The 26,005-nt window shown below is 47.6% G+C and overlaps 1 protein-coding gene and 1 long non-coding RNA gene across 2 annotated transcripts in view; one reads left to right on the plus strand and one right to left on the minus strand.

Moving 5' to 3' along the window:
* Positions 1-693: 693 nt before the first annotated feature.
* LOC308569732 overlaps positions 694-26,005 on the minus strand; it is a 317,777-nt gene continuing 292,465 nt past the window's right edge. Inside the window, exon 3 of the long non-coding RNA XR_014000766.1 lies at positions 694-730. This is a non-coding gene — a long non-coding RNA (uncharacterized lncRNA). The remainder of the gene's footprint in view (positions 731-26,005) is intronic.
* The window catches only part of PTH1R (parathyroid hormone 1 receptor), a 137,688-nt gene continuing 132,405 nt past the window's right edge, over positions 20,723-26,005 (plus strand). Inside the window, exon 1 of the mRNA XM_081163728.1 lies at positions 20,723-22,475. Within this exon, the coding sequence (XP_081019854.1) occupies positions 22,401-22,475 (75 nt within the window). The 5' untranslated portion in view covers positions 20,723-22,400. The remainder of the gene's footprint in view (positions 22,476-26,005) is intronic.

A 26,005-nucleotide genomic window follows, 5' to 3' on the forward strand; every position in this document is an offset into this window, starting at 1 on the left:
CTAGGAGTCTTGGTTGACCAAAAACTTGACATGAGCCAACAGTGTGACGCGGGAGCTAAAAAAGCCAATGCAATTCTGGGCTGCATCAATAGGAGTATAGCATCTAGATCAAGGGAAGTAATAGTGCCACTGTATTCTGCTCTGGTCAGACCTCACCTGGAGTACTGTGTCCAGTTCTGGGCACCACAGTTCAAGAAGGACACTGACAAATGAACGTGTCCAGAGGAGGGCAACCAAAATGGTCAAAGGCCTGGAAACGATGCCTTATGAGGAACGGCTAAGGGAGCTGGGCATGTTTAGCCTGGAGAAGAGGAGGTTAAGGGGTGATATGATAGCCATGTTCAAATATATAAAAGGATGTCATATAGAGGAGGGAGAAAGGTTGTTTTCTACTGCTCCAGAGAAGCGGACACGGAGCAATGGATCCAAACTACAAGAAAGAAGATTCCACCTAAACATTAGGAAGAACTTCCTGACAGTAAGAGCTGTTCGACAGTGGAATTTGCTGCCAAGGAGTGTGGTGGAGTCTCCTCCTTTGGAGGTCTTTAAGCAGAGGCTTGACAACCATATGTCAGGAGTGCTCTGATGGTGTTTCCTGCTTGGCAGGGGGTTGGACTCATAGAATCATAGAATCATAGAGTTGGAAGAGACCACAAGGGCCATCGAGTCCAACCCGCTGCCAAGGCCCTTGTGGTCTATTCCAACTCTATGATTCTATGATTCTATGAAACTTAGTTGGTCTCTAAGGTGCTTTTGGAAGGAATTTTTTTATTTTGTTTCGACTACGGCAGACCAACACGGCTACCTACCTGTAACTGTAATGACAGACAGATATCTGAATACTAAACAGTAAGTACGCACTTCTGCAACTGCTATATAGCCATAGACTCATACACCATGTCTTTCATGTTACTAAGCAACAGGACGCAGATAGTGAAATATGCCTCTCTCTTTTTGGGAAGAGTCTGAGACACATCCCCCCCCCTTAGTTTAAGAGGTTGCAGCCAACTCATCCTATATGCAAATCTGCCACTGCTCCTAGGGGAATTGCTGCATTAACGAGCAATTACTTGCTGAGTTAATGAGCTCTGATGGCAGAGTGCAGCTTTTAATATTAAGAGTGGCAACGTATCTTACAAATGACACCAAGGGTCATCTAGTCTGACCCCCTGAAATGCAGCTGAAGACCCCCTAATATGCAGTCGTCCAACCTCCCCGGAAGGAGATTCCATAACCTCTCGAGGGAGACCGTTCCATCGTCAAGCAGTTCTTACTGTCAGAAAGTTCTTCCTGACGTTGAGTTGGGATCTCCATTCTTGTAACTCGAAGCCATTGGTGGAAGAGATGCTTTCAGAAGACCTCTGAAGGCAGTCCTGTTTAGGGAAGTTTTTAATGTTTAATGCTGTATCATGTTTTCAATATTTGGTTGGAAGCCGCCCAGAGTGGCTGGGGAAACCCAGCTAGATCGGCGGGATATAAATAATAAGTTCATAGAATCATAGAGTTGGAAGAGACCACAAGGGCCATCGAGTCCAACCCCCTGCCAAGCAGGAAACACCATCAGAGCACTCCTGACATATGGTTGTCAAGCCTCTGCTTAAAGACCTCCAAAGTAGGAGAGTCCACCACACTCCTTGGCAGAAAATTCCACTGTCGAACAGCTCTTACTGTCAGGAAGTTCTTCCTAATGTTTAGGTGGAATCTTCTTTCTTGTAGTTTGGATCCATTGCTCCGTGTCCGCTTCTCTGGAGCAGCAGAAAACAACCTTTCTCCCTCCTCTATATGACATCCTTTTCTATATTTGAACATGGCTATCATATCACCCCTTAACCTCCTCTTCTCCAGGCTAAACATGCCCAGCTCCCTTAGCCGTTCCTCATAAGGCATCGTTTCCAGGCCTTTGACCATTTTGGTTGCCCTCCTCTGGACACGTTCCAGTTTGTCCTTCTTGAACTGTGGTGCCCAGAACTGGACACAGTACTCCAGGTGAGGTCTGACCAGAGCAGAATACAGTGGCACTATTACTTCCCTTGATCTAGATGCTATACTCCTATTGATGCAGTTGTTGTTGTTATTACTATTATTATTACAGTGGATGCTCGGATTGCGAACATGATCTGTGTGGGAGGCACGTTCGCAACCCACAGCGTTCACAACCTGCAGGGCCACGTCTGCGCACACGCGGGTTGCGATTCGGTGCTTCTGTGCATGCGCAAAGTGTGATTTTGCACTTCTACGCATGCGTGACCAAGGTACCGGAATGGGTTTCGGCGGTCCGTAACCCAAAAAAAACGCAACCTGAAGTGTCTGTAACCCGAGGTATGACTGTATTATTATGCCTAATTCAGGGACAATTCAATACTGTTCCTCAGCAGTGAAGCAATACAATGGCCAGAACCAGCAAACAGGAAGCTTTTAACAAACACTGCAAAGGAGACAGGCAGTGCAATTCTGTACATGTTAACTCAAAAATAAGCCCCGCTAGGTTGATGGGACTTGCTTCCAGGCTGTGCACACCCCACACCTTTCAGCAAATCCTTACCACCACTAAGAATCCTATATTTGTTTAAAATGCTGGAAATTGTAATAATAATAATAATAATTTATTCTTTATACCCTGCCCATCTGGTTGGGTTTCCCCAGCCACTCTGTAGCTCTGTGAAGGGTAATCTATAATTCCAATTATCTTTTTTTTTTGGGGGGGGTGCTTTAAAAGTCAAGTGTGTACTCAGCCCCAGGTGTGTCGAGGATTGCAACCTTCCTTGTGTAGCTAGATTTTGTGCAATAGGCACAAGTCAAAGAAAGCCCAGGCCACTATTGAATAGCTCTTACTGTCAGAAAGTTCCTTCAGCTGTTGCTTTTCTGTGGTGCTGTCTTTCAAAGTGCTTTCAGAGAAACCTCTTAACTACCATATTTTTTGCTCTATAAGACTCACTTTTTCCCTCCTAAAAAGTAAGGGGAAATATGTATGCGTCTTATGGAGCGAATGCAGGCTGCGCAGTTATCCCAGAAGCCAGAGCAGCAAGAGGGATCGCTGCTTTCACTGCACAGCGATCCCTCTTGCTGTTCTGGCTTCTGAGATTCAGAATATTTTCTTTCTTGTTTTCCTTCTCCAAAAACTAGGTGCGTCTTGTGGTCTGGTGCGTCTTATAGAGCGAAAAATACGGCATTTCCCTTCCCGAAGGCTAGGACACACGCTTTTCTTTGCATTTGGCTATCTTCTCTTCCAGATTTCTAACCGCTTTTGCTGCTGAACACTGAGCATCCCTGAGTCTGTCGATGTCGTTCTTCGAATCACCAAATCCCAAATGCAAACTTGTTCACTCAGCTGTCGCCTAACCAGTGCTGAGGACAGCAAGATTTTAATTTCCTGTGAGTTGCAAGCTGGGCCTTCGGTTAACTGCAGGGGTCAGCAAACTTTTTCAGCAGGGGGCCGGTCCACTGTCCCTCAGATCTTGTGGGGGGTTGGATTATATATTGGGGGAAAAATAATGAACAAATTCCTATGCCCCACAAATAACCCAGAGATGCATTTTAAATAAAAGCACACCTTTTACTCATGTAAAAACACCAGGCAGGCCCCACAAATAACCCAGAGATGCATTTTAAATAAAAGGACACATTCTACTCATGTAAAAACATGCTAATTCCTGGACCGTCTGTGGGCCAGATCTAGAAGGCAGTTGGGCCGGATCCGGCCCCTGGGCCTTAGTTTGCCTAAAGGTAAAGGTAACCCTAAAGGTAAAGGTAAAGTGACCCCTGCCCATTAGGCCCAGTCGTGAACGACTCAGGGGTTGCGGCGCTCATCTCACTTTATTGGCCAAGGGAGCAGGTGTACAGCTTGTACAGCCGGTGTACAGTCATGTGGCCAGCATGACTAAGCCGCTTCTGGCGAACCAGAGCAGCGCACGGAAACGCCGTTTACCTTCCCGCTGGAATGGTATCCATTTATCTACTTGCACTTTGATGTGCTTTCGAACTGGAGCAGGGACGGAGCAACGGGAGCTCACCCCGTCGCGGGGATTCGAACCGCCAACCTTCTGATCAGCAAGTCCTAGGCTCTGTGGTTTAACCCACAGCGCCACCCGCATCCCTGTTTGCCTACCCATGTTTGCCTACCCATGGGTTAACGCAACCGAAAATCATAATCTATTGTTCTTCTTCCCTCTTTAAAGGAGATGGGTATCTTTCTCCCCCTTTCATTACACATTCCTTCAGAGATAATAACAATAACATGATCACTGCCAGAGGGAGGTTTTGCATTCTGCTGGTGTCCATGCAACAGAGACTCGCGAAGACAGCATAGCAGCCACTCGAGACTCGTAGAATGTCGGGTTTATGAGCACGGACGTTCCATTTTAATCTTCTATTTTGGAGTGATGTAAACGATGAATAATCATCACACTCCTACAATAGCAGCGAGAAACATCAGAAGATGAAGTCGTCCTTACATGCCGCCGGAGTAACTTGTGTTGAATTTGTATTTATTTTTTTTTATAAATATTTTATTGGATTTTAACAAATAAGAAAAAATTCAAGAAAAAATACAAAAACAAAAAGAATACAAAATCACAAAATACAATACAGAAGTACGAACATTAAATACAACGAGAGGGAAAAAAAGGAAAAAAAGAAAAAAAGAGATAAAAACACATATAATAACAAAAAACAAAAATTCTCTCTTTCTTAATTTGACATCTCCAATTAACTTATTTTCCCGACTTCCTCACGTCTCCCGTTCTTGTATCCCTTTTAAGAATTAATTCAGCAAATTCATATCCTATTAATTTATCCATTATTGATCTAATCTTACATTTTACCTTGTTGCTAGAACCCCTGCGGTTCATTTCAATGTCATCAACATTCAAAAATTTTACAATATTTCTGCAAATAAATTTTAAATTTCCTCCAATCTTCCTCCACCTACTCTTCTCCCTGGTCTCGGATTCTGCCAGTCATTTCCGCCATCTCCATGTAGTCTATTAGTTGCATCTGCCAGTCTTCCATGGTGGGTAAGTCTTGTGTCTTCCAATGCTTTGCGATGAGGATTCTTGCTGCTGCTGTGGCATACATAAAAAAGGTTCTATCCATCTTTAACACCGATTGGTCCACTATGCCCAGGCGAAAGGCCTCTGGTTTCTTCGGGAAAGTATATTTAAATACCTTTTTCAGTTCATTATATATCATTTCCCAGAAGACCTTGATCCTTGGGCACGTCCACTAAAGGTGAAAAAATGTACCTTCAATCTCTTTACATTTCCAACATTTGTTATCGGGCAAATGGTATATTTTTGCAAGCTTGACTGGGGTCATGTACCACCTATACATCATTTTCATAATATTCTCTCTTAGCAACTTGTGTTGAATTTCTAGCATGGGTTCCTGCCTCATATCCTCTGACATTTCACAGGTGAACCTTGGATAGCTCAGTTGGGTAGATTGTGGTGCTGATAACACCAAGGTTGCAGGTTCAATCCCCGTAAGGGACATCTGTATATTCCTGCCTTGCAGGGGGTTGGACTAGATGATCCTCAGGGTCCCTTCCAACTTGACGATCCTATGATTCTAACCCTATGATTCCTATGAAAACAGGAACTTCCCAGTGTGTGCAGCAAAACCTTGTTTCTGTTTATATACTGCTTGGCCTCTCCCTCTACAACGAGGACATGAAGGCAGTAGCCTATCCGGGTTACGCTGGACAAAGTACTCGGATGTCATTGGATCTCAGATTTCACGGACATCCAATGGAGCTGAACTTTGGAAGGTAAAGGGACCCCTGACCATTAGGTCCAGTCGTGGCCTACTCTGGGGTTGCGGCGCTCATCTCGCTTTATTGGCGGAGGGAGCCGGCTTACAGCTTCCGGGTCATGTGGCCAGCATGACTAAACCACTTCTGGAGAACCAGAGCAGCGCACGGAAATGCCGTTTACCTTCCCGCCGGAGCGGTACCTATTTATCTACTTGCACTTTGACGTGCTTTCAAACTGCTAGGTTGGCAGGAGCAGGGACCGAGCAACGGGAGCTCACTCTGTCGCGGGGATTTGAACCGCCGGACTTCTGATTGGCAAGTCCTAGGTTCTGTGGTTTAACCCACAGCGCCACCCACGTCCTGAACTTTGGAAGATTTGGGACAAATATAAGAAAATGCTTCTTCATGCAAGTGTATAGTTAAACTACAGAACGCCCTCCCACAAGAGGCAGTGAAGGCCACCAAGCTAAATGGCTTAAAAAACCCAGCCAAGCCTTATGAGGAACAGTTGAAGGAGCTGAGTATGTTGAACCTGAAAAAGAGGAGATTGAACTGAGATATAATAGCCATCTTCAAATATCTCAAGGGCTTTGCCATGGAAGATGGAGCAAGATTGTTTTTTCCTGCTCTGGAGGGTAGGATTTGAACCCATGGCTTCTGATTACAAGATTCTGCCTAAGCATTAGGAAGAACTTTCTGACAGAGCTGTTCAACAGGGGAACAGTCTCCCTCAGGAGATTGTAGACCAGGCATAGGCAAACTCCAGCCCTCCAGATGTTTGGGACTACAATTCCCATCATCCCTAGCTAACAGGACCACACATCTGGAGGGGCGGAGTTTGCCTATGCCTGTTGTAGATTCTTCTTCTCTGGAGGATTTTAAGCAGAGTTTGGCTGGCCATCTGTCATGGATGCTTTAGCTGAGATTCCTGCCTTGTGGGGAGTTGGACTAGATAGTGTCCATTCCGACTGCTTGAAATCCGGAGAGCTGTTTCCCATCAGTGTAGACAACATGGAGCTATATGAAACAACTGTCTGATTTGCTATAAGGCATTGTGCTATATTTCTGTATGCTTACTAGTCCGCCCTGGGCAGGGTTTCTTCTTCCTCTTCTGCACTGAGTTAGCTCCTCTGGTCCAGATCTCACCCTTCTCCCTACTTCAAAAAATAACCTGTCTCCATCTACCAGAGCCTTTCCCTATCTCCTTCCATCTACCTCTACCTCTCTTTCAAATCAGAACTAGTGAAGGCGGTGAAGGTCCTGTGTGAGTGTCTGGAGGCGGTTGGAGGATGGATGGCGGCTAACAGATTGAGGTTGAATCCTGACAAGACAGAAGTACTGTTTTGGGGGGATGGGGGCGGGCGGGTGTGGAGGATTCCCTGGTCCTGAATGGGGTAACTGTGCCCCTGAAGGACCAGGTGCGCAGCCTGGGAGTCATTTTGGACTCACAGCTGTCCATGGAGGCGCAGGTCAGTTCTGTGTCCAGGGCAGCTGTCTACCAGCTCCATCTGGTACGCAGGCTGAGACCCTACCTGCCCGCGGACTGTCTGGCCAGAGTGGTGCATACTCTAGTTATCTCCCGCTTAGACTACTGCAATGCGCTCTGTGTGGGGCTACCTTTGAAGGTGACTCGGAAACTACAACTAATCCAGAATGCAGCAGCTAGACTGGTGACTGGGAGTGGCCGCCGGGACCACATAACACCGGTCTTGAAAGACCTACATTGGCTCCCAGTACATTTCTGAGCACAATTCAAAGTGTTGGTGTTGACCTTTAAAGCCCTAAACGGCCTCGGTCCTGTACACCTGAAGGAGCGTCTCCACCACCATCGTTCTGCCCGGACACTGAGGGTCCAGCTCCGAGGGCCTTCTGGCGGTTCCCTCATTGCGAGAAGCAAAGCTACAGGGAATCAGGCAGAGGGCCTTCTCGGTAGTGGCACCCGCCCTGTGGAACACCCTCCCACCAGATGTCAAAGAGAACAACAACTACCTGACATTCAGAATACATCTTAAGGCAGCCCTGTTCAGGGAAGTTTTTAATGTATGACATATTAGTGTATTTTTGGTACAGTGGTATCTCGCAAGACGAATGCCTCGCAAGACGAAAAACGTGCAAGACGAAAGAGTTTTCCGTTTTTTGAGTCGTTCCGCAAGACGAATTTCCCTATGGGCTTGCTTCGCAAGATGAAACGTCTTGCGAGTTCTTGCGAGTTTGTTTCCTTTTTCTTAAAGCCGCTAAGCCGTTAATAGCCGCTAAGCCGCTAAGCCGCTAATAGCCGTGCTTCGCAAGACGAAAAAACCGCAAGACGAAGAGACTCGCGGAACAGATTAATTTCGTCTTGCGAGGCACCACTGTATTTGTGGAAGCCGCCCAGAATGGCTGGGGAAACCCAGCCAGATGGGCAGGGTACAAATAATAAATTATTATTATTATTATTATTATTATTATTATTATTATTATTATTATTATTATTATTATTATTATTATTATTATTATTTAGAGAAATCACTTTCTGATCGGCTGCCCAAATCTTTGTTTGTGCTAACTTTTCACCCACTACCTTGCCTTGGTTTCCAGCCCGATCAGCAGATCTGCTCACCGCGTCCTGACCCTAGATTCCTCATTTAGACATTTGGCACACAATCCTTCTCCAAAACCCTCGTGTTCTATTTAAAACTCTTGCCCAACTTGTGCCTTGCTTTACTTCTGCTTATCTTTTAAGTTCCCATCTGCATTGAGCTACGCTAGGCAGTTAAGTCTCATGATTCCATAGCCACATAATGAGAAAAAGCTATCTTCCTATATACAGAAAAACGGAAGGCTGTCGTCACGCAGCTTCTGGAGGACTATTTGTAATGCTCCAAATCACCATCCTGAAGGATCTGTGAGGGCTGGGTAAGGCATAAAGGTAGGGGTTAGTGGGATGAGTGGGTGACACAAGAAGAAGAAGAAGACGAAGGAGGAGGAGGAGGAGGAGGAGGAGGAGGAGGAGGAGGAGGAGGAGGAGGAGGAGGAGAATAATAAGAATTTATTATTTATACCCCGCCCATCTGGCTGGGTTTCCCCAGCCACTCTGGGCGGCTTCCAACCAAATATTGAAAACTTGATACAGCATTAAACATTAAAAACTTCCCTAAACCGGGCTGCCTTCAGAGGTCTTCTAAAAGTCAGATAGTTGTTTTATCTCCTTGACACCTGATGGGAGGGCGTTCCACAGGGTGGGCACCACCATGAGAAAGCCCTCTGCCTGGTTTCCTGTAACCTCACTTCTCGCAGTGAAGAAACTGCCAGAAGTTTCTCGGTGTCCGGGCTGGATGATGGAGATGCTAAAGGGTCAAGGCTGTTTTTAAGGCATAATAATAATAATAATAATAATAATAATAATAATAATAATAATTTATTTCTACCTCACCCATCTGGCTGGGTTTCCCCAGCCACTCTGGGCAGCTTCCAACAGAAGAATAAAAACACATTAAAACATCAGTCATTAAAAACTTCCCTAAACAGGGCTGCCTTCAGATGTCTTCTAAATACAGTGGTACATCGGGTTAAGAACTTAATTCGTTCTTAACCTGAACCTGTTCTTAACCTGAGGTACCACTTTAGCTAATGGGGCCTCCCGCTGCCGCCGCCGCGCAATTTCTGTTCTCATCCTGAAGCAAAGTTCTTAAGCCGAGGTACTATTTCTGGGTTAGCAGAGTCTGTAACCTGAAGCATCTGTAACCCAAGGTACCACTGTAGCTATTTATTTCTTTGACATCTGCTGGGAGGGTGTTCCACAGGGCAGGCACCACCACCGAGAAGGCCCTCTGCCTGGTTCCCTGTAACCTCACCTCTCGCAGGGAGGGAACCACCAGAAGGCCCTCAGCACTGGACCTCAGTGTCCGGGCTGAACGATGGGGGTGGAGACGCTCCTTTAAAGGTCAGCACATGATAAAACCAGTGCTGGGCATATCATGTGACTCACCTGGCAGTGTGATTTGGCTCCTGTCCAATGCAGCCACTAAAACAGGGCTGGATAAGCTTCCTTTCCAGCCAGCGTGACTTGAGACGCGCTTTCGAAAGGTCTTATCGCAACTGAACTGTGAACCCCCTTCCCCGCTCCCTGGAATCTTATTGGTGGCCAACTGATAACACCTGAAGCCGGCATGGTTGTGCCCACCTCTCTCGGCCTCTGCCAACCCAATGGAAAGAAGGCAGAGGAGACAGAGATAAGGCTTTGCGAAGCTGGCTGGCGACGATACCTGCACCTGCAATTGAAAGGTGTAATGATTTCGCTTGCCGTTCTGCTTCAGACGCAGCAGGAGGCTTTCCTGCAGAGGGAGATAAGACAAAATGACACACACACCCCACCTAATTCTTAAGAAAAGAAAAGCACTGTTGGAGAAGTGGAAATTGGCTCAGCGGCTGCAATCGAGTCTGTTAGTTCCAACTCAGGTAGCATGAAAGCCCATCCACGATATGGTACCCCGGAAACTGACTAAGCGCTTCTTTGAAGTGGGCAACGCACAATTAATATTTACCCCTGCCAACGGCCGCTGGTGCTCTAATCATTGATTTCTTTTACTTTACAAGGGGTTGCGTACGGTTCGGAGAAGCTGAAACGATGGAAGGGTCGTAGAACTCGGAGCTCTTTGGCCTAGAAAGGAAGGAGCTGAAATTAAAAAAAAAAGGTCTTATATATATAATAAATGTACCAACCAAGCACATACATAGATATGTGGACCACATGTCTGGAGCAGCACAGGAAGACAGCCCTGAAACCATTTTGACTCCCAAACTGACCAAATGTTTGATTTTTAAGGCGGGCAATTCGAGAATGAGTTCTTGACAGTTAATGGCCTTTTAAGCTTCCTCCACGTGAATAGGAGTTCACTTTTTGAATACCGTATTTTTCGCTCCATAAGGCTCACCTTTTCCCTCCTAAAAAGTAAGGGGAAATGTGTGTGCGTCTTATGGAGCGAATGCAGGCTGCGCAGCTATCCCAGAAGCCAGAACAGCAAGAGGGATCACTGCACTGTGAAAACAGCGATCCCTCTTGCTGTTCTGGCTTCTGGGATTCAGAATATATTTTTTTCTTGTTTTCCTCCTCCAAAAACTAGGTGCGTCTTATGGTCTTGTGCGTCTTATAGAGCGAAGAATACAGTCATAAGAATTGTATTTCGCAAGGAGGGCGCATCAGGATTTTAGAGACGCTTAGGTGGAGCACAGCCAAAAAAAGGTTGGGAACCACTGCTCTAAACTGACTGTTTACCCTACCATTTTTGTTTTACATTCTTGATTGAAAAATTAAAAAGTACAAAATTACAATTGTGCAGAGTCAAATAAGACACAGAAACAAGAAATAGTACCCATGTAGGGAACAAAACAGAAAAACAACAACAACAACAAAAAGATTGTGTGCGTTACAGAGAAAGGGGGGGAAATTGTTGTTGTAGTTAATCCAACCCTGGAAATGCCATTGAGGCTGAACCCGAGACCTTCTACATGCAGGGCAGGTGTACTATCACTGACTAGGGCCCTTCCCATTGAAATCAGTTTCGCTTAAATCCCAACCAATCTTGCCCATTGAGTTGAACTAATGGTCTAGCTACATGTTAGGGGAACTGTGCGGTTTGGAGCCGTGTCAAGAGACCATTTGGATGGCCTGCGCCTTTCACAGTTCCAGCGTCCCCCTGCGAAAAAGAGCTTAAGATAGTGAATTGTTTTCCCAGGGTGCTACAGTCACTGTTAAAGGGGAGGGGGGAAGTGTAGGACAGTCAAAGAACAGGACTGTCCTCCAGGTATTTTGGATGCAGACTTCCATGGTTGGCCAAGGCCAATGGAGATGGGTGATGAAACCTCTTGAGGGCACCAGGGTGGGGAGGACTGCGTTGCTTCATAATGATGATAGATAAAATAATCAGGCCATCAGCTTTTAAAATTAAAGAGCCATGAAAACATATAAGGCTGCCCTGCTGGATCAGGCCAAAGGTCCATCTACTTCAGCATCCTGCTTTCCACAATGACCAGGGAGAAGTTTCTGAGATGCCCACAAGCATCCAGAACATTATCCCCAGCTTAGCCATTTGCATTCAGAGGTACACTTTCTTGGAACATAGAATCATAGAATAGAATCATAGAATCACAGAGTTGGAAGAGACCACAAGGGCCATCGAGTCCAACCCCCTGCCAAGCAGGAAACACCATCAGAGCACTCCTGACATATGGTTGTCAAGCCTCTGCTTAAAGACCTCCAAAGCAGGAGACTCCACCACACTCCTTGGCAGCAAATTCCACTGTCAAACAGCTCTTACTGTCAGGAAGTTCTTCCTAATGTTTAGGTGGAATCTTCTTTCTTGTAGTTTGGATCCATTGCTCCGTGTCCGCTTCTCTGGAGCAGCAGAAAACAACCTTTCTCCCTCCTCTATGTGACATCCTTTTATATATTTGAACATGGCTATCATATCACCCCTTAACCTCCTCTTCTCCAGGCTAAACATGCCCAACTCCCTTAGCCGTTCCTCATAAGGCATCGTTTCCAGGCCTTTGACCATTTTGGTTGCCCTCCTCTGGACACGTTCCAGTTTGTCAGTGTCCTTCTTGAATTGTGGTGCCCAGAACTGGACACAGTACTCCAGGTGAGGTCTGACCATTTAGCTCCATTTAGCTCTCATGTCTAATACCGTATTTTTCGCCCTTTAGGACGCACTTTTTCCCCTCCAAAAATGAAGGGGAAATCTGTGTGCGTCCTATGGGGCGAATGCAGGCATTTGCTGAAGCTTGGAAAGCGAGAGGGGTCGGTAAGCAAGCTTCAGGAAGCTATCAGCAAGATTGGGGAGCCCGCGGGAGTTCCCGCAGGGCTCCCTAGGCTGATAGCAGCCTGCTGGCCGGAACGCCCCCCCCCCAAAAAAACCTAGGTGCGTCCTATGGGCAGGTGCATCCTATAGGGCGAAAAATACGGTATTTGTTGGGGGGGGCGTGTCACCAGCTGTTCCTCCTTTCAAGGATCAGTGCCTTGTTTCCAAAGCTGATTTATTTGTGACAAGTGTCATCAACCGCACAGGGCAACTTAGATTTACTACTGTACACAGATGGTGTCTTCTGATAAAGAACGGTGAGGATTCTGACAGCCGCAAGACAATTTCTTACCATTTGACAATATGTTTCTTTATTTGGAGGACAGCCCAGTTATGAACCCCACCTGCCTTCCATCTAAGGCCCCCCCCCAAAAAAAATACAGCATTAATCGGGTATTTTTGCATGTCTACGGGCATGTTCTTAAGTGCAAACAATCAGCAGTACTAAATTTTGAAGTGCAGGAGGTTCCAAATGGGATCTGGAAGACCACAGTGTCAGAGAAAGACCTGGCCAGGAAATCACACAGTTCAAAGTCGGAGTTAGCTTTTAATTAGCAAAAACACAATCTCCACAGACTTGGCTGCGTGTCAGGCCTAACGAGCACAGCAATTCCTTCCTGGTGGGTCTTCCTCATGAAATCAGTTGCTGAGACTGAACGTCCTCACCTCCCCGCAACCGCCAAAGTCCCCTCTTCTCTAGGGTTTTATTCCAAGCAATCGGAGACTGCGCCTGCTTGCAACCAATCTCTCTTCCGCCCTTTTCATGCCTCTCTTGGTTCTGGGAGACTGAGGTGAGGAGAGCTTGTTGCAGCAGCAGGAGAAGGAGACAGCCGTGACTCTTCACCAACCTGACTCATCTCTGCCTCTATCCTCTCCTTCTTCTGGACTTCTCTCCGCCGCCAACTCTCCCAGCTCACTAAGCTCTGTTCAGCTTCCACCATCTTCTCTTCCCAGTCCTCTCCCTCTTCTCCCCGTGACCACTCATTGTTGTCCCACCACCATTCCTTAGGCTCTGAGCCTTCTTCCCTCGATGCTTCCCCAGCAGGTTTCTCCCACCATTCCTCCGCGTCCAACCAGTCCCTGACACACAGGGGCGCCTCTCTGATGTACTGCAATAACCAGCTACCAACACTGGCATAGCAAATAGTTCTGGGAAGCCTTCAAGCTGGACATAATCCATTTCCTGATAGTGTTCCATTTGCCAGGGATCCTGCAGCTAGAATTCCTGCCTTGCAGGGGTTAGACTAGATGACCCTTGGCTCACCTTCCAACTCTACAATAATATGAGATTCCTTCTGAAATATTCTACATACAGTGGTGCCTCGCAAGATGAAAAGAATCCGTTCTGTGATTCTCTTCGTCTAGCGGTTTTTTCGTCTTGCGAAGCAAGCCCATTGACGGATTAGCGGATTAGCGCTATTAGCGGCTTATCTGCTGATCAGATCAGCTGATAAGCGGCTTAGCGGCTTAGAAAAGGGGGGGAGGAAAAAAAACCAGCAGGAACTCGCAAGACTTTGTCGTCTTGCGAAGCAAGCCCATAGGAAATTCGTTTTGCGAAGCACCTCCAAAACGGAAAACTCTTTTGTCTAGCGAGTTTTCCGTCTTGCGAGGCATTCGTCTTGCGGGGCACCACTGTATCACTTGGGAACAGTGCCGTAGCGTGGGGGTGCAGGGGGGGCCGGCTGCACCGGGCGCAACGTCTGGGGGTTAGGGTTAGGGGGCGCAAATCCACGGGTTAGGGGGCGCAAATCCACGGGTTAGGGGCACAAATTACTTGCCTTGCCCCGGGTGCTGACAACCCACGCTACGCCACTGCTTGGGAAGACAGACAAACTAATATCAGTGTACTGGAAGAAGCAAAGATCACCCACGTCGAAGCAATGATTCTTCAACATCAACTTCGTTGGACTGGTCATGTTGTGCGGATGCCTGATGATCATCTTCCAAAGCAATTACTCTATTCCAAACTTTAAAATGTAAAGTGTAATGCTTGTGGTCAACAAAAGAGGTTTAATGACTCTCTCAAGGCAAATCTAAAAAAATGTCGTATAAAGACCGACAACTGGGAAACACTGGCCTGTGAGCGCTCCAGTTGGAGAACAGCCTATACCAAAGGTGTCATAGGCTTTGAAGACACTCGAACTCAGGACGCAAGGGAGAAAAATGCTAAGAGGAAGGCACGCTTGGCAAATCCACACCGTGATCAACTCCCGCCTGGAAACCAATGTCCCCACTGTGGAAGGACGTGTGGGTCCAGAATTGGCCTCCACAGTCACTTACAGACTCACTGTTAAAACCAAACCAACTACAGGACTCTACTCGCAACTTAAGACTGGAAAGTTAATGCTGGTGGGCAACAAAAGAGGTTTAAAGAGGCTCTCAGGGCAAATCTAAAAAAAATGTAGTGTAAGGTAAACAGGTAAAGGACCCCTGCACAGTTAGGTCCAGTCAAATGCGGGGTTGTGGCGCTCATCTCGCTTTTAGGCTGATGGAGACAGTGTTTGTCCACAGACAGCTTTCTGGGTCATGTGGCCAGCAGAACTAAACCACTTCTGGTGCAACGGGACACTGTGGCGGAAACCAGAGAGGACAGAAATGCCGTTTACCTTCCTGCCGGAGCGGTACCTATTTATCTACTTGCACTGGCGTGCTTTTGAACTGCTAGGTTGGCAGGAGCTGGGACAGAGCAACGGGAGCTCACCCCGTCACAGGGATTCGAACCGCCAACCTTCTGATCGGCAAGTCCTAGGCTCTGTGGTTTAACCCACAGCGCCACCCGCGTCCCCTTACTCAGCTATGAGTGATCGCCAAAGAAGAAGTCTTCCAAAATCTCTAACATACGTCAGCAGCCTCTGCTCCAGGGCTTCATCAGCTGACTGATTTGGGGAGATGTAAAATGGCACATTCGCGTTCCTGATCTCTAACAGGTTGCAGCCGCCCCTCTTGCCAAGGTCCAAAGTCCCAGACAACGCCCGAAACATGTCATCAAAATCAAATCTGCCTGCCACCTCGGGAAGCTTTCCTCCTCGTGGTTTGCATTTTAGAGCCTTTCCCTCCAACTTGGAAGTGGAAGACGGAGGCAGAAGCTCAACATATGTGAGGCCCCATCATCCTGGAGGTCTCTTGTCTCCGAGAAGCGAGACAGTGCAGCAGAAAACTATTCCCAGAGCCACAGGTCCACCGCAGAGCATCTCTGCCTGTTTCCTGCCCTTCCCTCGGCCTCCACCCGACGCCTCCCTCCTTGGGGCCTTCTGCCGCTTCAGGTTCCTTGCCATTAACTGTCTAAAAATATACGAGTAAACACGTCCCAGATGCAGCGAAGGCCCCAGTGAGAGTGCGCGCGGCTCGTTTGCTACTGGAAAAATAAAAATTTTCAAAACGCTCTTTACCATAAAGGACTGATTGCTTTCAGCAGGATAAGGGAATACAGTTCTATTTTTTTTTACTTCTTTCCCCTTTTAAAATAGCTCTCTCGTGCCTGCTGTGCCCCCCCAATTCTGCAAGGTGTATAGTCGGAGGGTCTAGAAATCAATGTGTATATATGGGGCTACTGGGCTTTGGCGCCGAGATGAACGAAGCGGGGGTTCATCTGGATGACCCTCAGGGTCCCTCCCAACTATGCAAACAGGGGGGATGCAGACCTCTCTGACTTTGCTTCAGCTTGGAGGCCATTTGTGATGTACCGTATTTTTCGCTCTATAAGACACACCACACCACAAGACGTACCTAGTCTTTGGAGGAGGAAAACAAGAAAAAAAAATATTCTGAATCTCAGAAGCCAGAACAGCAAGAGGGATCGCTGTGCAGTGAAAGCAGCAATCCCTCTTGCTGTTCTGGCTTCTGGGATAGCTGCGCAGCCTGCATTCGCTCCATAAGACGCACACACCTTTCCCCTTACTTTTTAGGAGGGAAAAAGGGAGTCTTATAGAGCAAAAAATACGGTATATGCCCGAATAATTTCATGGTTGGCCCATTCCCACTAAATGTGAGTTTATTTGGCAACATTCGCATATATTCATTCTTATTTATTTGGTTTATATACCATCCTTTATCCAAGGATCCCAGAGTGGTGTACAACATGAAGAACGTAATTTATGCAGCATAATAATAAAATAACAATAAATAACGAGTCCCTCCCCCCACATAGATCGTTTAATGGCTCAAGGCCTGGGTAAAGAAGGATTTTGCCTAGTGCCTAAAGACATGTAATGATGTGTAATGGGTTTAGGGGTTGCTCGTGCGTAAGTTGCCGCCACTCCTGGCTAGGTTACCTGGTTAACCCTTTCTGACTGAGCAGCCTCCAGCATCGTGACTGTCTCAGTCGCTGGCAGAATCCGTCAGTGGGCGTTTCTTAAACCTTTTCCAGCATAAAAGTTGTTTGACGCCAAGTCTCCACCTACTCTCCCTGCGCGGAAGTCTTCTGCGCAGGGAGGGTGTGGGCAGCGGAGTACCCGTACTCTCTCCGCTGGTCTCCGGCGAAGAGTCTTGGAGCCTCCTCCCCGATTCCCCCACCTGCCCCCCTTCTCCACTGGTGTTACACTGATTTCCTTCCCCAGCAGATGGGCTGCCTCTCTCCCTCCTGGGACCCTCTCCTGCATCCCTTTGGAGCCTTCCCTCCGCCTCTAGCTCCGATGGCAGTTCCCTGACATGATGGGACCAGGCGAGTCTCTCTGCAGAGAGCATTGCACAAATGAGGAGCCACCACAGGAAAGGCCCTCACCCCTAAAAGGACCTGGGGAGCCCCGTTCTGAACCATTTAACCATCTGGTTGGCGTCTGTGGGAAACAGGACACGGGATTCTTCGGCCTGATCCTGCAACGCTCTTCTTGATGTTCATATGTCCATGATGCTGTCTGGCCTGTTGTTGTGCACCACTGTTACACACACACACACACACACAAACAAACAAACAAACACACTCACTGATAGCAAAACCTAATCTGCTGTCCCACTTGGTGGAGGACGGCTAGTTCTGTGCCTGAAGCCTTGACATCAATGGGCCTACTCGAGAGCAAGTGGTTTGGAAGGCTGGGACACAGATCTATATCCCAGGTCTCTTATCTGAAGGAGCACTGGGTTCTTAAGTACATATTTATTTAGGTTGACCCATCCTGAAATAGACACGTTTGTGGTCGTTCGGGCCAAGCCAATACCCCCTCCGTCCGATGAATTCAGGACTCTGCAAAAAAATATGTTGGTTTATAAATACCCTGCTATCGATTTCAAAGCAAGCTAGCTTTAAAGGAAAAGAGGAGGAAAATTCCCACACATATAGATATAGATCCCACTTTCCTTTGCATTCTGGTTGAGTTTTTATGCCTTGAATGAATGAATCGATTTATTTTGGTCACTGACCAGAGTGCCTTTTATGCCTCAAATATACATATATCCCCATTCTCATCCAAAGTGCAATGTCTATCAGAACTCTTCAAATGTTCCAAAGGATGGCAAGGCTAGAGGGACCAGCTTCTTTGGCGGTTTCCATCCAGCCCCCCAAAATTTCCAACCTGTTTTGCAACACAAACAAATCTGAGGTTGTTTTATATTTATTAATTTTATACCCTGCCTTTTTTCCCACAAGGCAGCTTGAACAAATTAAAGCAAGACGTCTGAGCTCACCAGCCGCTACGGACTCAGTGACCTTGCACACCCATCCCGATGTTTATTAAATGTAGAGTTCTGTGTGCCTATAATTCATGTACAAGCTTCCGGCCATTGCAGAGCGGAGAAACAATAACCGAATCGTAGAATTTGGACAAGGGTCGTCTAGTCCAACCCCCTGAGATTAGGAGTCTCATTCTAATCCATTTTTATTGTGTTCTGGAGCAAGGTTCCATGTGATTAGGGATAATTATTGGCTTCTACCATATGTGGTGGACGCAGGTGGCGCTGTGAGTTAAACCACAGAGCCTAGGATTTGCCAATCAGAAGGTTGGCGGTTTGAATCCCCATGATGGGGTGAGCTCCCGTTGCTCGGTCCCTGCTCCTGCCAACCTAGCAGTTCGAAAGCACGTCAAAGTGCAAGTTCACCAGAAGCGGCTTAGTCATGGTGGCTACATGACCCGGAAGCTGTACACCGGCTCCCTCGGCCAATAAAGCGAGATGAGCGCCACAACCCCAGAGTCGGCCACGACTGGACCTAATGGTCAGGGGTCCCTTTACCTTTTACCACATGTGGTGGACGTGCAAGATAACTAAAGCATTCTGGGAAATGATATACAATGAGTTGAAAAAAAATGTTTAAAATAACATTTGTGGGGAAAAAACAGAGGCTTTTTGGTTACAGAGATTCCAAGGGAACAGAAATGACTTTTCATGTATGTGATGACAGCAGCGAGGACACTACTGGCCCAGAAATGGAAAGAAGACAAAATTTCAGCCAGAGAGGAATGGATTATGAAGATGATGGATTATGCCGAAATGGCAAAACTGACTGGGAAAACCAGAAAGCACGAAGAGAAGAATTTTAAGAAGGAATGGGGGAAATTAATAATGTACAGTGGTACCTCGGGTTAAGTACTTAATTCGTTCCGGAGGTCCGTACTTAACCTGAAACTGTTCTTAACCTGAAGCACCACTTTAGCTAATGGGGCCTCTTGCTGCTGCCGCGCCGCCAGAGCATGATTTCTGTTCTCATCCTGAAGCAAAGTTCTTAACCCGAGGTACTATTTCTGGGTTAGCCGAGTCTGTAACCTGAAGCGTATGTAACCCGAGGTAACACTGTACCTTGTTTAGCTTATACTTAAATCCGGCCCTGGTCCAGTCCAACCGCCTGCAATGCAGGAATTTAATATATTTCTCCCCACGCCAATCCAAGGATTTCAGTTTGCTGAGATTCTGGAGCGACGGGCAAAAGCTGCAACTTCCAGCAGCAGCAACCGCTTCCTCTCCCACCTAGAGGAGGAGGAGGAGGAGGAGGAGGAGGAAGGGAGGGGGTGGGTGAGGGGTGTGGCCATTCCAGCCTTGCGGTTGCCTGCCTGAGGGTCACGTGGTGGGCGCAGGCCGCCAATGGGGGCCATCTCCACCGGCTGGGGGCTTTTATAGCTGGCTCCTGGTTACGCACACACATCTCTTCCTTGAGAGCCTCAGAGAAGGAGGTTGTGTTAGCAGCCGTCCTCTCTCCCTCTTTTACAGGAAGTCTTCCCTCTGAGAGCCTGGGATGGAGAGAGACCCTTTTCATAAAGTCTGCTGAAGGCGCCCCATTCAAGCCGATCTGGAGCTATTTAAACTCTCAATAATAATTTTGCTTTTTCAAGATGGACTTAGGGTGGCGTCCAACTCTGCTTTAAAAAAACAAACTTAGAGTAGACCCATTGAAAATGAAGGGGCCTATTCAGTGAGCCGTGGCCGTTGATGTCAATGGGTCTACTCTGAGGAAGATACCAGCCGTGGAGATTCCTGCAGAGCTCATCTGGTGCTCAATCGTGTCTCGCCCATTCTCAAAAATGCTAAGTACCCCCCCCCAAAAAAAAAAGATAACGGAGAGTTTTCAAAGCATCATTGCCAAAATCCCATGCATTCACTTTGTGGGAGTAAGTCCCACTGCAAACGCCGGGGCTTCCTTCCGAGTAAATGCGCTTAAAGTTGCCAGCTCGTATGCACTGCAGTTAAGCTGGAAACCAGCCCCTGCTGAACTTAGTGGCGCTTACGTCTGAGTAAACGCACTATGAGACCCGGGCTATAACGCTCCGGTTCCACTGATGCAATTACTTGCGAGGAAGCCCGTCCCCCCGCAGTACCGAGTAAGCATGCATAGGTAGGAATACAGATGTCCAACTGCACACACCCTGTGCACGCTTACCTCGTAGTAAACCCCGTCGGATCCGGCGAGACTTACTCCCGAGTGAAAGCGCACAGCCTCGGGCCGTTTTAAGCGCACTGCGTCCCGCAAAAAGTCCATGCACCGTGCGCGGCGGCGAATAACTTCCCTCGGGTTCAGTTTCTGAAGCCACACTAGCAATTTTTCATGTAATGTTGGGCTGCCGGAAAAAGACTGCAACGCACTCCTTGGCACGACTCTGCAATCTCTAAGCACGCTTACATGAGCGCGGGGCTTACTCCCGCGTAAACCTGCACGGGATCGGGACCGTCCTCTCCCCTGCCGTCCCTTCCCCTCCCCAAAACCGGGGCTTCCCTCGGCCTGCGTTGGAGAAATCGATTTGGGTCTGGCGGATTTTACGCATCCCGCTGGGTAGAATTTGACAAGCGCTGTTGCTCGAGGGAGCGGACGAAGCTGGTCAGTTCCAACAGAGGGGAGCAGAAGGGGCGTGGAGAGAGACAGAGAGAGGGAGAGACTTGAATTGAATGCCTGGGATCTTTCTCCGCAGGAAAAAAAAAGGAGCGCACGGCGGCCTCTGAAGAGTTTCTCGCGACCTCCGGAGCTTTTCCTTGGGCAAAGATGCGCCCTGGCTGGCACGGACGCCGTGCGCTTTTGCTCGCCGCCGCCTAATGGAAACGGGCTCTCTTCTTTCCGCAAAAAAAGAGAGAAATGCACACCTCCCCTTCTCTGTGGATGTGGAAGTAAACAGACTGTCAGCGTGTTCATTTCGAAAAAGAAGGCTGCAAGTCGATCCAGCAGCCAACAGCAGCAGCAGCGGCGGCAAGCGAGGCGAGGAGCGAGCAGGAACGCGAGAGCCACCACTTTTTCTCTCTCTCCACGTTAACAGCCTTTTTCCGCCTCGTCGCCGATTGCGCTGCTGAGTGACGCCGGAGGAACCGGTTCGGAGTTCTTGCAGGTTTGTGGATCGCGGGGCAGAGAGAAGGTCTGGAGGGATTTCTGCCCCCTTCTTTTCTACTGCCCACCCCCCCGCCAGAAAAAGGAAAGGGAAAAAAAGCTGCAAGACCGCCAGGCGCCTTTTAAAAGGAAACCCTTCAGCCTGCACCACGTTTCCACGCTTCATTCAATCGGCGGCGGGGGTCCCCCCCCCTTTTTTTAATTTTGGAAGCTCTGCAAAGTAAAGAGAGGAGATGGAGAAGGAGAAGGCACGAAGGTATTTATGATTAAGAGACTCGGGAGCCAGGCGAGACGCATCGGAGCTGTTCCTCCACAAAGCGACCCGGGCTTGTTTGCTTTTGGAAACAGCACGTAATTCTGAACTGGGAGCGGGAAAAGCAAAAGATTTCAGGCTCCCTTACGGAAACCGAGCTTACTTTTTGTGCTTGCTTTCTGCAAAAACTCCAGAAGAGATCCCCCCCCCTCTATTTAACAGACTTTAGAGACCTGCTCGACAAAATCACTGCTGCTAAAAATAAACCTAGTGGTTTCAAGCTCTTTCCCTCCTCCTCCCCCCCACCCCACTTTACAACTCCCCCAACCCCTCCCCTCCACCCCTTCCCCCCGCCCCTTCTGAGAGAGTGTGTTTGTGTTTGACAAAGAAATGGTTTGAACTTCCCACTGCCTCTTGAGAGAAAAAAAAAAGAAAAGGGAAACGGAATAGCAGTTTTGACATATGGATGTGATTTGTCAGCCAGGGGACAGATGTGTTCAGGCAGAAGGCCCTGCCACCAGGGACTGAGGCTGTGTCTTCTTGGGGCGCTCAGCACCCCCATTCCATGCACTGCTCCTCCCTTTGCCTCTTCCGACCCCTTTGAAACTCTTCAGTCATGAGAAAGCGAGGCAAAGAGATGTTCTTCCTCGCCTCCTGCCTTTGGGGCTAACTCTGCCACCTCGCCCCACCTTTCCCCCCTGAACCCCGAAACCCCCATCAACAAACTGGGGTCTGCCAGTAACTCAAGGAACACGGCGACAGGATTACAGGACAGTCCAGCCTGCCTGAGACTTCTTGGATGTTGCAAAGAGTCTCCGTTTGGCTATGGGATCCTATCTGATGTACCACAGCTTGGGTCTGGTCATATGCTGCACGGTGCTTAGTTCCGTCTTTGGGCTGGTAAGTCACACAGGTTTAAGGTCTCTTTCTATGTTTTCTTCCTCTTTTGGCAGGCTCCCTTTTTGAGCAATTGTTTCCAACGACAGGAGCAATTTCCTTTCTGACTAACGACGTGAGCTGTGTAAAAAAACCAACAACTTTGCGCTGCCTTTAAACAACGAAAAAAAACCCCAAACTCTGCTAAATGCATATTTTTTTTGGTTGCTATTTACAAGCGTGTCTGAATTGCTTGGCGTCGGTGGTTTCCACTGTGAAATAACAGAACCGTTCTTTCCTCCCAAACAGCTTCCATATACAGATGCCCAGCACCTTCCTTTTAAAAATAATAATAATAAAACAACCTTTGTGAGCTGCTATCAAACAGGAGACCTTTGGTTCCTTATACCTGCATTTTTGCAACTCTTTCCTTCTGTCCGGCGTCACTTGAAAGTCTGTGCATAGCTGAAGCTGTTCCGACAGGAGACACCAGCTGTAAATGTTTCGTGTTTCCTACCCTAGAAGCAATTGACAGCAGCAACTTTCATAGAGACGGAAAAGGAGGCTTATTTCGCTTTTCAGTTTTGAAAGTTGCAGTGGTAGTGGTAGCTGAATCTGGGGGTAGAAACTTGACTTTCTGGGCTCCATCCTTGCCTTCTGCTGAGAACCACCAGCTGCCCCTTTAAAGTTCACTAAACTTTGGGAAAGATGGAGAAATGCTTGTGGGATTTGCCTGGCCTTGGCATTCATGGTACATTTCAAAAGACTTTAAGGGTCTGTTTGCTGTCCAGAACAAAAGTCTATCGCAAATATGTGTTAAATGTGTATTTTGCTGTTCCCGTGTCTGACAGCTAAAGGGTTTTGATCTTCTCAATAATTTTACATTTTTAAAAAAGCACATTATGGACGGTCTACACAACCACCCTGCAAGGCTGGTTTGTTTTGCAGATGGGAGAGACCTGGTACTTAGCCTGCAGCCTGAAAGTCATTTCTTGGGGAGTAAATCTCCCAGAACACCATGGGACTTAGTCCCGAGTAACCACATATAGGGTAGGAATTGTACAGAAAATAAGTCCCGCTGGATCCAACGGAACATGCTAAATAGGATCAGGTTGCAAGAGCAAATCAACCTTGAACGGTTGGAGGCAGGCCGTAGTTCTGCGGTAGAGAACACGCGCTGCAAACGGGTTCGATCCGTGCTGTCTCTGGTTCAAAAAAGACCTCAGGCAGTGGATATGTCGCTCATCTGCCTTCCCAGGTTGGTGGGATTTCTGCCACGCATCTGCACCGGATCTGAAAGCTGGAGAAGGAAGCAGGAGGGTTGTAAGAATTCTGCTACAGCTGAAAAATTCACCAAGTGCTTAACAGCACACGATAGGAATCTAGCCCGTATCAAAAAGCCACCAGTAGATTATCCCCTGGTATCAACCTGCTAAGCAGTGAGAATGTCATTACCACTCATCAAATATAGATACTGCAATGTACCCCTGTAGCACTATACTGTTAAAGGTGGAAGTGGGGGGAAACACACCTGGGTACTGTTTTGCAAAGAAGCATCTTCTCTCTGGTGTTAAACTCAAGCTCTGCTCCAGAATCCTTCTGACCCGTACGGTCGCAGGGATAGAAATCACTGCTTCTGGGTTTGCTTCATTCGATCTCGTCTCCCTAAGCAGGACATCCTAGACCTGTGTCTGAAAAGAGGCAATGGGATTTTATATATATATAAAGGGCATATTTGAAGATCTTAGGGGAGAAGAATTGTTGTCCATAGTCTTAGCATGCTCATCTTGATGTTACCTCTGAGAGGCAGTTATTGTAGGGGACTGTATTTTAAATACCAGTTTGCTCCAGAATTTACAGGCAAATTAAATGTGTTTATATTTGCAGGCAGCTGGAGCTCTGTATGTTTGGGGCAATGATGTCTCTGCATATATTCCGGGGCAGTACTGCTTGGTTGCACCCCTACATTGAGAACTTCCTCGCCCAGCAAAAGTTAACACATTTGGGCACCTCCGGAAGGTTAGCCCCAAACAATCCATTTTGAAGAAGGCTTTTGTTTTGAGAAAACCTTTATGCCGCTAGGAAAATGCTCTGCAAATTGCTGGTTTTAATGATGGCTTATTTTATATCGCAGGAGATGTTTTGCAAGCACCTTTGGGTGAATGGCCAGGAAGCAAACTAGAAACCCAATGAATAATAATTTTAAAAAGACAATCACTTTCGGCTCTCTGAAAAAAAATTATGGCCTTACTTCTCACCTGAAACTTTCCCGAGAGAAAGCTGTGCCCACCTTTTTCTGAGAAAAGAGATCCCATAGCCTCTGGGGCTTTATCTTTCTGGTGTTTGAAATCCTCGCTTCACAGTATGCCCTCCCTCTTTGCAAAGAATAGGAAATGCATTTTTTGTAGGCGCTGACAACCTTTGTCAGCATTCACTAAATCTCAGACTTTGACTAGGATGTGTGTCTAAATATATACATTCACACATGCTGCTGGAAGATATTGTTGCCTGCTACCCTAATCTCTGAGCAGTTTGGGATGTCAGGAGTTCCAGGTGAACTTACTCAGGACCCGTGTTACCTTTTGGAAATGGGGCATAGGAGAGTCTGTGGTGTCTTTTTGATACGTGGTTTATTTACACACATAGACGCCCTGAGCCTACGATGGAAGGCTGCACAGCGGAGTCTTGGTTCTCCCATAGACACAGCCCTGGATTCAGACAGGCACCAGCCCTTGTGCTTTCTGACTTTTTCCTGCAGCTTGTTACTTTACCTCTGCGTTAAAGGTAAAGGGTAAAGGAACCCCTGACCATTAGAATCACAGATTAGGTCCAGTCGTGACCAACTCTGGGGTTGCGGCGCTCATCTCGCTTTACTGGCCGAGGGAGCCGGCGTCCAGCTTCTGGGTCATGTGGCCAGCATGACTAAGCCGCTTCTGGCAAACCAGAGCAGTGCACGGAAACGCCATTTCCCTTCCCGCCGTAGTGGTACCTATTGATCTACGTGCACTTTAACGTGCTTTCAAACTGCTAGGATGGCAGGAGCAGGGACCGAGCAACGGGAGCTCACCCCGTCGCGGGGATTAGAACTGCTGACCTTCTGATCGGCAAGTCCTAGGCTCTGGGTTTAACCCACAGCGTCACCCACATCCCTTACCTCTGTGTTACATCGCTCCTAAACTCTCTAAGCTTCTAGCTGACATTGCTACTGTAAGCTGTTGGCCCCACGCATTTGCCATAATTCCTTTGATCCTCTGTTGTGCTAATGGCACATTACTGAAGGCTATCGTCTTACACTGGCTTAATTAGCTTTAAACACAAGCTGATTCCAGAGGATTTAGAAGTGTCCAGTACACAGCTTAATACAGTTTTAACACCCGAAGCCTTAATAAAATTCTAACACCTTCTAGGCCCAGGAATTTAGGGTGCTCAGCACCCACCAACTCATCACGCTATTGATGGTGCGGACCTTTAATCTCCAGCCTCTTTCATTGGAAACCTTTCTAGGTCCTATGCACATTTAACACGGTACTAGATCTCATTGTGCACAACAGGGT

Source organism: Podarcis bocagei (genome assembly GCF_964188305.1).
Source record: "Podarcis bocagei genome assembly, chromosome: 12".
Lineage (NCBI taxonomy): Eukaryota > Metazoa > Chordata > Lepidosauria > Squamata > Lacertidae > Podarcis > Podarcis bocagei.